This window comes from Camelina sativa, chromosome 9 (genome assembly GCF_000633955.1).
Source record: "Camelina sativa cultivar DH55 chromosome 9, Cs, whole genome shotgun sequence".
NCBI classification, from domain to species: Eukaryota; Viridiplantae; Streptophyta; class Magnoliopsida; order Brassicales; family Brassicaceae; genus Camelina; species Camelina sativa.
Genome location: NC_025693.1, coordinates 31,087,480 through 31,100,049, shown reverse-complemented (window position 1 = coordinate 31,100,049; position 12,570 = coordinate 31,087,480). Strand labels below are relative to the sequence as shown.

The 12,570-nt window shown below is 31.1% G+C and overlaps 2 protein-coding genes across 2 annotated transcripts; both read left to right on the top strand.

Annotated features, from left to right (window-relative positions):
• On the top strand, window positions 5,840-8,095 carry LOC104713364 (wall-associated receptor kinase 2-like). The gene is made up of 2 exons (XM_010430463.1): window positions 5,840-6,786; window positions 6,875-8,095. The coding sequence occupies exons 1-2, from the start codon at window positions 5,856-5,858 to the stop codon at window positions 7,921-7,923; spliced, it is 1,980 nt and encodes a 659-aa protein (XP_010428765.1). The 5' UTR covers window positions 5,840-5,855; the 3' UTR covers window positions 7,924-8,095.
• LOC104715863 lies at window positions 8,547-9,202 on the top strand. The gene has a single exon (XM_010433237.2). It carries the CDS (start codon window positions 8,547-8,549, stop codon window positions 9,156-9,158), a length of 612 nt encoding a protein of 203 aa, XP_010431539.1. The 3' UTR covers window positions 9,159-9,202.

Below are 12,570 nucleotides of genomic sequence, written 5' to 3'. Positions count from 1 at the left end.
ATGGAAAAGAAGAAGAAGAGGACAACAATGTCATTAGTTATCTTTAATTAAACACCTGGGGGTTAAATTTTAATCCTGGTTAATATTTCCGTCGTTAAAGTTAAGGGTCGTTATATCTTAAGTATGGATCTACCGATATTAATAAGATAGAGGTTCTGAAATTAAACCAAGTATTTTTCGAGAAATTTCATTACTAGAGAAATTAAATGGCCAAAAAAATTAGATAGCGTATTTCTCGGATTTTTTCCCATTTTAAAAAGTACTTAACAATACAATGAAAACGTAATATCAGATCTTTTTGGCATAATAGAGGGGATTGGGTCGATGGGCCAAAAATACGTAGGCCGCCAAACTAGCCTAAACCTTAAACTAAAGATAAGCTAAATCACTATTTTATTAGACCAGCTTTAAATACTTTGTTTGGATTTTTTTTTTTGTTTCTTCTTTCTGTATATTTTTTGCTAAAAATCTTTAGATTAAATTAAAAGTGCTGTATCCTTTGACAAAAAAAAAAAAAAAAAANAATACGTAGGCCGCCAAACTAGCCTAAACCTTAAACTAAAGATAAGCTAAATCACTATTTTATTAGACCAGCTTTAAATACTTTGTTTGGATTTTTTTTTTTGTTTCTTCTTTCTGTATATTTTTTGCTAAAAATCTTTAGATTAAATTAAAAGTGCTGTATCCTTTGAAAAAAAAAAAAAAAGAAGTTAAAAGTGCTGTATATGTATATTTTTTTCTTTCATTATTCCATTAAAAAAAAATTAATATAAGCCGAGGTAATTAACTTAAGGCTGATTCTGATTGAGCTCGATTTATTCGGTGCTTCAAAAACCGTACTTGATGGATCATTCAACGTAGCCGCACGCCCTCACCCACCCACTTCCCTAGAAGAGCTAACATTAGGATGGCTTGAACAAGTCAAATGCTTTTCTTTTTTTCTATCTTTTTGTTAGGTAAACCTAACAATTCGCCCTTGTTTACAGGATTGGTTCCATTTTTTTTGTTTTTCGTAGTAACCATCGATTCCAATTTCCTATTTAAAGATCCAAAACAATATATAAACAGAGGTACTGCAAATTAAGTACATTCAGTTTTTGGTTTACTGGAATCTTCTTGAGGCAGTTACTACAAAATTCATTACATATATATGAATATGAAGACCATAATCATATTAATGTTCTGTGCCGTATCATTTCTGGGTTCAATGAAAGTTGCTGCCGTGGCAAAGCAACTACCACAGTCATGCCGGCGGCTGGTGCTTGCAAAATGCCTAGATGTTTATTTGAACGGAGGTCTTTTCCCGCACGGGTTAAAGTGTTGCGATCGATTTAAAGTGGCAAAACCAGTACATTGTTTCTGTGCCCTCCTTGCGTCCAAAAATCCTGATCAAATCCGGAGGGTTAATTTAATTTTTGTGAGTTGTGGTATTCCTAAACCCAATTGTTCAAAGATCTAAAAAGTAAATATTTATATATATACTAAGAAATATATGTAACTCTCTTATTTTATTTTTTTAGTGTTAACTCACCCACTTTTGTTTTTTTTTTTTTTTTTTAAATGTTAAACTTTTGTTTATCACCATTGGTGGTAATCTGAAAATGGATTCTGAAATAATATCTTAACTAGGTACTATCCCGCGGAAAACCGCGGGCTGAACTTTTTTTGATGAAAATTTGTAATAATTTATTTTTTATTATGTTATTTATAATGGTTTGTGATTAAAAATTTGTTGCTTATATTATAATTTTTGTATTTTAAAAATGTTTATTGAAAACCTGTCAATAAAACATTTGCATGTAATGAATAAAATTATTTAAACCTTTGTGAAATCTTTGTTATAGTTGTGAAGTAAGTAAAAGAATATAACTAACATGTAAAAAAAAATCTCATATGTTAGTTTTTTTTAAGAACAAATTAGTTTTGATTCTAACAGATTTTTTTTTTTAAAACTTTTTTACAATTTATTTTATTTGATGTTTCCTTATTTTCGTTTTTTGAATTAGTTTTATTTATTTAATTAATTATTTAATCCTAATTAAGTTTTTCTAATAGCAAGTGAATGTAATTTTTTACACATTTTAATGTTAGTTTTATATTTGTACTTCCCAATTAATATAGTACTAAGTACTATCCCGCGGAAAACCACGGGCTGAACTTTTATTTGATGAGAATTTGTAATAATTTATTTTGTTATTATGCTATTTATAATGGTTTGTGATTATAAATTTGTTACTTATATTATAATTTTTGTATTTTAAAAATGTTTATTGAAAACCTGTCAATAAAACATTTGCATGTAATGAATAAAATTTTTTAAACCTTTTATATTAAACGAAATTTTTGCTATAGTTGTAAAGTAAGTAAAAAGATATAACTCACATGTAAAAAATAAATCTTATCTGTTTTTTTTAAGTACAAATTAGTTTTGATTCTAATAGATTTTTTTTTTTAATTTTCTATATTTTATTTTATTTTATGTGTCCCCTATTTTCGTTTTTTAATTAAAAATATTTATTTAATTAATTATTTAATCTTAATTAAGTTTTTTTAATGGTAATTGAATGTAATTTCTTACACATTTTAAGGTTAGTTTTATATTTGTACTTCTCAATTAATATAGTAGGATGATATTATAGAATATTATTTAATTTAAATTTTGTTTATTTTTTAAAAGTTAGCCAATGAGATTATGACATATAGTAAAAAAAAGGTTTGAGAGTATCTCTAAAAATCTCAGCAAGACCTTGTTTCCCTCTCATCAACTTTTTATTATTTTTTTTTGTTTTTTATTACTTTGACATCCACACCCACTAATGGATGACATGAAGATGCTTTTAGATTTATCTGGCAATTTTGACTTGAACTAGATAACCTTAAACATTTGATTTTTTGGAATAATATATAATTGGATTATTGAACTCCACTTTTAACTATGGTATTTATTATTACATTATGCAATGAAGTACCAGATAAATTTACTTGATTCAGCTCAGCCTTATGCAATGAAGTATGGTGTTCAAGATGTAGTAATTTAACTATCTATATCTTAAACAAGATTCTAATTTTAAGCACCCCATCTTAAACATTTTTTTCATTGGTAAACAACTTAATGCTGAGCTGAATCAACTAAATTTATCCCGTGCTTCATTGCATAATGTAATAATAAATACTAGATTAGGACTCGTTTCTATAGTACGGGTTGAAATTTTTTTTTATTTATATTGTAATTTTTATATAAAATAGAATTTATGTGATTGTTTTTAAAAGATGTTGTGAATAAAATATTATGCAATAAAATCATATGCTAAATACGATGGAACCGTGCTAGAGCACAGATTTTTTTTTTGTTTATTTGGTAATTTTTAAAGCACCATATATGTGATTGTTTTATTTGTTTTAAAAGTTTTTTTTATGAAACACTATGCCGTTAAATCATATGTTAAATATGACTTATGGAAATAACGTATATTTTTTTATAGATTTTGACAAGCGGTACACCGCGAATTAAGTTATTTGATAAAAAAAAATTGTTTGTTAATTTTCTTTGAATTATTTAGTGTTTAAAATTATATATTGTATTTTGATTGTTAATTCTATGATTTAACCCATAACTTTTTGTTACAATATTAATTTAATCAACTTAATTAGATATGTCTATTAATTTAATATTTCTATTATTAACAAATTAATAAAATGATATTTTACCCGTGTAGCACCGAATTAATGAAATTTTAAATTTATATTAGTATCTACTCAAACACGTCATGTCATATTAACCCGTCATGTAATATTTTAACTCATAGTACACCATGAATTGTAATGTACTAATGTGTAGAAACATAATAATCATATGATAAAATTAAAAGACATGAACCGAAAGATGATACCTTATCAAAAGGTAACGATAGATTATTGATCGGTTTATTTTTTAGGAATAATCGGAAATCACTCTTAATCCGCAGAAGAGTGAATATTTTTTGAGATTTGTTTGCCTATATATAGTTAATAATATTCATTAGAGATTTTATTTTATTCTTTCGAATATCTTGTTTTAGAAAATCTTAAATCAAGATTAACTAATGGTTATTTTTTTAGATTTGTTTGCCTATATATAGTTAATTAAATATTTTTGGAGATTTTATTTTATTTTTTCAAATATCCTGTTTTAGAATATCTTAAATCGAGATTAACTAATGGTTACAACCTATATAACATATAATCTATCAAATAATTAATCTTATAACCTATAATATATAGTCTACAAAAAAGTTGTGTACTTCTGTTTTATTATGTAGAGGATACTTGATGGATTCAACAAACTTGATGACGTACCTCCCCCACTTCCTACGAGATCAGCTAACTGTAGGATGAGCTATTGAACTATAATCTGTTGTCTCTTTGGGTTTGTAGGTGTTTCTTTGTTATGGGGCACTCTGTTGTAAAAGGGTTCCAACTCTCTTGTATATTAATGAAAGTATGTGTTAAATTGACTAAGAAAAAAAAAATTAAAATAGAATCAAGATCCGCCCTTGTTCATAGGAATGGTTCCATATTTTGTATGAACCATCGATTCCAATTCCTATTCAAAGATCCAAAACAAAATATAAATAGAGATATTATTTCTACAGATTAAGTACATTCATTTTTTTATTTTAAAATATAATTTAATTATATATTTCATCATAAATGAGCCGGATTTTAATTGTACGCACTCCATCTTAACCAGTAAAAACTATAAAAAAAATCTAGGTAATATTAGAAATAAATATTTAAATATATATCCATCTATGCATTCTATGACTAAATGTCAAATTAATGTCAACCATTATAATATATATATATATATAAAATCTAAGTATAATTTTTCTATATGTCGTATCTCATAAATAATAATTTTATCTCATATCCCGTCAATTTTAGATGAGTTAACAAACTAAGTTCTTTTTGTGTTTTCACTTATGACTACATGTGTTAAAATTTATTAAATAAAACATAAGTAAAAAACTATACTAATATTCTCATAAAATAGTAAAAAAAACTTTTTCTTATAAACTCATTAATTTTAAAATACCATATTATTAAGATAATTAAAAAAAAGAATTTTTTTTGGACAAGAAAAAAAAGATAAACAAAATTTTAATCCAATTAACCCTTAAATTAAAGTTGAATCAATTATAGTGTTATATTAAACATTAACATTGATTATTTATCGACTATTATGTATGATAAATAAGTTTTTATTTGACACATGTTAAAAACTTGAATGAAAATTAGCATATGAATCTTTTCATTTTGTTTGCTTTCCTTTTTCAAGTTTTTTATATTTTCAGTTACAAATAAATAAAACTATATTACAACGATAACCACAATTTTTCATTGATTTAAATAAATATTAACTAGAGATCCCTATTAAATGACTTAAATTTATTTTATTTTTTTGGTGGGAAATAACTTAACTTTATAGTTCATTGTTTATTGGTTAATACTTGTGCTAAATAAATAAAATTATTCTGGTACATGTCAAAATCTAATTGACCAAAATAAATAAAAGAAAATAATAATATATGTAGCTTTAGAAATAATTAATGTAAAAACAGAATTTCTTACGAAACCTAATCCTATTTGATAGAGGTTTTGAAAAAAGATGAAACATAAAAAGACAGATCACAAGCTTTAATTTCCGTGTTGTGGTTTAAATATACGATACACAAAAGTCTTCTTTATTTTGACAAAGTTGAATCTTAAAAAAAAAAAAAAATGGACTTTATAAGGAGAAGACGTAAACTGTCACAAACAGAGGAAAAAAAAAAAAATATAAGAAGAAGAAAGAAAAAAAAAAAAAGATATCAAAGATGTTGAGAGTCAATTACGTGGGGTTTCTTTTGCTGCTTTTATTATTGTGTTCTAACTCTGTTTCTGATGATTGCAAAACCAAATGTGGAAACCTCACGATCGACTATCCTTTTGGCACTTCTCGTGGGTGTTACCACGACGAGAAATTTCTCATCAGGTGTAATCAGAAAGAGCAAAAGGCGTTTTTAGCTAAGCAAAACCTCGAGGTGCTCAACATTTCCCTCGATGGAGAAATGCAAATCCTCATGAATACGACCCGTACTTGCTACAACATCAACGGAGATGTTACTAAAGGTCAAGAACATGGTGTTGTATCTACTGACTTTACTTTCTCCAGCAAGAACCAGTTCTTTCGAATTGGTTGCAATATAATCACCTCTGCGATATTTGATGGGCCAATGAGAGTTGCAACCGAATGCATTACATATTGCAGTTCACCTCAACTTAATGATGGATCATGTTCTGTTCGGGGCGGTTGTTGTAGATCATTTCTCGATCCTGGAGCCAGCAAGTTAAAGTTAGAAACAATGACCTATCCTAATCGGACAGATGTGTTTGATTTTAATCCCTGCATACATACATTTCTCGTGCAAGCCGGATATTACAATTTTTCTGGACGAGAAGATCTTAAAAACCTGCGGAACCTCACACAGTTTCCAGTGTTAATAGACTGGAGTATCAGTGATTTGACATGTGAGCAAGCTGAGAACAAATCATGCCATCAGAACAGCGTTTGCATCAACCGTAGACATGGGCATACCTGCAAATGTCAAGAGGGGTTCCAAGGGAATCCATATATCCCAAATGGTTGTCAAGATATCGATGAGTGCAAATTGAGCGATCGTCATTGTGCGGAGCATGAAACCTGTCGCAACACCGTTGGTTCTTTCCACTGCAAAAAACGTAAAGAATGGGAAATCATTCTTCTTGGTAAGTTTCGTTTACTTTTTTTTGTATCAATTTTATCAAGAACTCAAAATCATTATTAATTTGGATCCACAATTTTAAATGTAACCAGCAAGCATCATTGGGATCTTGGTCGTCTTGCTCGTCATCTGCGGCCTAGTGCTAAAATATAAGAGCAGGCAAAAAGGCAAATGCAGAGAGAAACGTTTTGAAGAAAACGGAGGCATACTGCTGGCACAACGACTCTTAGACTCGGGCACACATGCACCCATCAAGATCTTCAAGGAGGAAGAAATCAAGGCGGCTACTAACAATTATCACGAGACCAGAATACTGGGTAAGGGAGGGCAGGGAATTGTCTACAAAGGGATTATGCCAGACAACACTGAAATCGCCATTAAAAAAGCTCGAGTTGGTGACCGTGATCAGGTAGGCCAGTTCATCAACGAAGTAGTTGTCCTCTCACAAATCAACCATCCACACGTGGTGAGGCTTTTGGGTTGCTGCCTAGAAACCCAAACTCCCCTCTTGGTGTACGAGTATGTGTCCGGTGGAACGCTTTACGACAACTTGTTCGGTTCTTCTCTGCCATGGGAAGACCGGTTGAGGATTGCAGCAGAGATCGCCGGAACTCTTTCATACCTCCACTCCTCTCCTCCGGTCCCATTAGTTCACCGTGACGTCAAGCCCGCCAATGTTATCTTGGATGACACGTTATCCGCCAAAGTATCTGACTTTGGGTCTTCGAGGCTTTTCCCTGCAGACAAAGAACAGCTGACAACACTGGTACAAGGAACAAAAGGATATCTGGACCCGGAATATTTTAATACAAGCTTGTTGAGCGAAAAGAGCGACGTTTACAGCTTCGGTGTCCTTCTGATGGAGCTGGTTTCAGGGGAAAAGGCCGTGTTCTTTATCCGACCACAAACTGAAAAGTTCCTGGTGACTCATTTAGAATCTGCTCTGAAAGAGAATCGCTTAAGTGACGTTATGGACAGGAGGGTGGTGAACGAAGAGAATCGCTGGCAGATTTATGAAGCAGCACTGTTGGCTCTCAGGTGCACAAAAGTGAAAGGAGAGGACAGGCCAGATATGAGGCAAGTAGCTGCAGAGCTTGAAGGTTTGAGAGCTTCAGGGGCAACATGGGTCGAGTCTATCTAGATCAGGAGTTTGAAATTGAATAAAGTGATTGATATTTATTTCCTTGGAGTACTAAAAGCAAACTATCTATAACTTGTGTGTGTTGTTTTTTTTTGTTTTTTTTTAATTTCTTTCTTTTCTTCTGCAGCCTTTGGTTGTTTGTGTAATGCTTGAACCAGTACTATGTTTTCATTTCGGCTGATGAAGTTGCAATAAAAGATATCGTCAAGTTTCTAAGTCTCTCATCAATGACGTGTCTAGTAAGTAATAGAAGAAATAGTCTCAAAGATATAGGGTTGTTGTTGAGATGGTGAGAATATGAATTCAGGTAACAGGAAAACACTCTTGGACAAGTTCTTGAGTTGTCCGATATCATTTCGAAACAAGTTCATAGTATATTATAATCTATTAATCTATCACCCAAAAACATAGGTAGCCAAAACGAGAGAGAGAAAGAGAGGTAGCCATAGGAAATTACCATGGTCCCTTCTTTGTAGGAATCAATTCCCACTTTCCATATTTCCACGATTTGTAGGAACCATTAATCACAATTTCCCAGTATTGGCAGACCTACAAAATAAAGCAGAGATTATTCATAAATTAAAGCAAATTCATCTTGACTAGCTAAACTAAATTCATTAGACATGAAGATCATTCCATTGATTCTCATTGCCTTCATCATACTATTGTCTTCATTTCCGGCTCCGATTAAAGTAGCCAGCAGGGGTGCGGCTGGGGGTGGTGGGCGTGGGGGTAGGCGTGGGGGTGGGTATGCGCGTGGGCGTGGTGCCGCACCTGCGGTCATTCCCAAGAAGCAATTGCCACAAGAATGCAAAGAAGAGGTTAGAGATTGCATCTATGGGTTTATACACGGAGGCGTGACGTACCAGCTTGAATACGGCGCACCATGTTGTGTTAAACTTAGTAAATCATTACCATGCTTGTGTAAATTCCTTAAGTCCAATGATTCTAAGGAAAGCAGAGCTGCAAATGCTGTACTTCGTTCTTGTCGTATTGATACAACCAAATGTTCAACGATGCCAATGCCTCAAGCATGCAAACCTGAAGTTAGACATTGCGTCGCTTCACATATATACGGAGGCCTAGGGGCACCTCCACACCGCGGAGAATGTTGTAAGAAATTTGAGAACTCAAAAAGCTGTGTCTGTACATTAATTAACTCTAAGGATCCTCACGTAAGCAGACATGCTGGAGGTGTCATTCGAGGTTGTCAATTTAAGGTGCCCAATTGTTAGGCGCTGATTGATTCATTATCTATATAATAGTTAAAATAAAATAATACCAATGTAGCTATATGTATATATATATATATATATATACAAATAAAATAATTGTATGAATTATGCTTGATTTTTTATAGTTAAATAAAGGTATATGAGTATATATTATTATTGGATTTACCATTGTCATTTCATTTGTCGCTGTCTCAATACCTACCTCCTAGCTGTGGCTACATGCATCCGTTCAATCCTCATTTATTTAGTTTATTACTTGTTATTTTTCAATTCACAAAGTAATCATATTAGATAATACTATAATAGTAAGGGTAAATATTGGGTTTTATAAAAGTGATTGTTTGTCAAAAAAAAAAAAAAAACCCACATGTCATGAATAAATTTGTGTACAACCAACGAAATCTTGAAACTCTTGAGTATTGATTGATCAAATACATTTTCTTAGTAATTTTGGTGTATTTTGTTCAGAAACCTCAATAAGTTTGTTTATTTCTTTGTAATAGAATATTTAGTTGAGTTGAGATATTTTATGGGTTTTTGTCATTTTCTCTGGCGTAGACAAGTCTGCGCTTCTGGTGAGGAATCCTTGACGATAGGAAAGGACTCTAAAAGGTATTAATGTAAATTAAAACTGTGCTTCTTCTAACCACCTTTACAGAGTCAATAAAGAAAAACAATTAGATTCACCCCTAGAGTGAACCTTTTTTTCACATTCTTTTTCTCTCAGCCAATCAGAATCTTTTATATAATATTTTGTTTAAAAAATAAATTAAATTAAATTAAAAAACAAAATAAATTCTGTAAATGAAAGTTAAATATTAGCTTGATTTAAATTTTTAAAATTAAAACAAAATTATATGTTGGTTTGGGTTTATAAATGAAGTGTTAAAGTTTAGATTTTACAATTCAAACGAAATTATATGTCGGTTTGGATTTACAAATGAGGTGGTTAGGATTTATATTTTACAATTAGAACGAAATTATATGTCGGTTTGGGTTCACAAATGAGATGGTTAGGGTTTAGATTTTACAAGTAGAACGAAATTATATGTCGGTTTGGGTTCACAAATGAGATGTTAGGATTTAGATTTTACAATTAGAACAAAATTATATATCGGTTTAGATTTATTAAAAAGCAGTTTAAATTTTTAATTTTATAATAATGTATACAAATTTTATTTCCTTATTTTATAAGGGCATCTCCATTGGGGGACTCTAATTTTGAGACTCTTATATTTTTTTATAATTAAAAAGTATACTTTTACAAAATAAGAATTTTTTGTTGTTGAATAAAATTATATTCTTCCATTGGTAGACTCTTATTTGAGTTCTTATTTTTGAAAAAACAATATTTTTGAAATATAATTAATTTAAATAGAATAATTAGTTTCACTCATATAAACAAAAAAACATTCAACCGATTACATATAAGTGATTACTTTCACTAAGAGAAACAAAAACATTCAACCGATTCACTAAACTAGTAAACGTTTTATTTTGAAAATATTTCATCTATTAGCTTCTCCTTTAAAGCCATATCTGCTTCACTAAGTGGCTCTGCTTTTGCTAGTAGACTCTCAAGCATGATATGCTTGCTATGCTTCTCCTTCAATGCATACTCCTTCTCTCTCAAAGCAAAGTCACATTGCATCCCATGAAGCCAGGTCGATCAGAACCATCACCAAATGGGAAAAAGCGAAGATCACCAGGCCCTGCGACCAAACACAAGCAGTTTAACAAATTATAATCAAGTAAGCGGTTAAAACATCTCGTTTCTCAAAGAGAACTACATGTACCACAAGTCAAAACCTTGTTCACTTAAATAGACTAACAAAATCAGTAGACTCTGTGACACATTACTTCAGTGTGTTTTAAAGCATATACAAAAAAACTATACGAATGAGCAAATCTATGTTAACTACGCTAATAGAGTTAAGTGACACTGCAAGCTACGAACAGCTTATGAGCAATCAAAAATTCTAAGTGCTTGACAAAGGAATCACCTGGACTGAGTTCTCGAAGAAATAGGTTTGGGTTTTGCATCAACCTTATCAACAATTCCACTCTGCAAATCACTCACCAACTTGTCCAAATTCTTGAACTGCGCAACGTAGTTCCCCTCGTTGCTCTCCTGAGCATAATCCTCAACTCTGCACACAAAAAAACCAGAAAAGTTTACTAACCTCTCAAGATTTTCTCAAAAAGAAATCACAATCGATCAATTCACTAACCTCAACTCTGCACACAAAAAAACCACTATGTAAAACTGGAAAACTAGCCAAGGTTCCGATTATCATACATTGAAAGATATCATACATTCACTATGTCCATCAATTCAAGGTTAAACTCAGACAATAAACCATCCTATCTAATAGCGACACTCACACAAAGTATGAATCAAGCAATGTACAAGATCGATGGAAACATACAATTTATGCCTAAATTCATCTTCATTCATGGCTAATTTTGTTAATCCTAATAAAATCATGCCTACGAACACAAAACAAAAGAGATATTGAAGAACCCTAATTTTCGAAAATCCAAAAACCTAATATCGAAATCGTTATAAAACAAGAATTCAAACAAATAGAAACATGAAATTACTATCAGATGGAGATTGGCTCATCAAATTCTCGAAAACCAGTGAAGGAAAGGCTTTGATTTGGTGGAAAGAAAATCTCAACGACATTTTGTCTTTGTGAAAGAAGGTTTCGTGAAAGAGATGGGGAGAAGAAAGAGAAAGAAGGGAAAAAAAGAAAAAAATTGTTTTTTTTTTCTATCAACAATAAATATGTACACGTAACAATAAGAGTTGATCTCAAAACTTACTAATTAAGAGGCAACTCTTATGTTTTTATCAGTTTTGATTTATTTTTTGTCCTAAAAGAATAAGAGTCTTTGCTAAATACGTGCTAAAGTCTTCCAATGGACTTGCTCTAAGGGGGTGAATGAAGAGGGGTGAACCCAAATATTGTTCGTCTATAAATACTATAATCACCCCATTACCCTAAGTTCTCACTCATGCTTTGGTTTTCAAGTGTAAGAAAAATAAAAAGAGATTTATTCGAAAGGGTTATATAAGATGCCAAGAAGTTCATCGAAGCTGCTCGTTGTGATGATGATTTTCTCAAGTGTAAGAAAAATAAAAAGAGATTTATTCGAAAGGGTTATATAAGATGCCAAGAAGTTCATCGAAGCTGCTCGTTGTGATGATGATTTTCTCAAGTGTAAGAAAAATAAAAAGAGATTTATTCGAAAGGGTTATATAAGATGCCAAGAAGTTCATCGAAGCTGCTCGTTGTGATGATGATTTTCTCAAGTGTAAGAAAAATAAAAAGAGATTTATTCGAAAGGGTTATATAAGATGCCAAGAAGTTCATCGAAGCTGCTCGTTGTGATGATGATTTTCTCA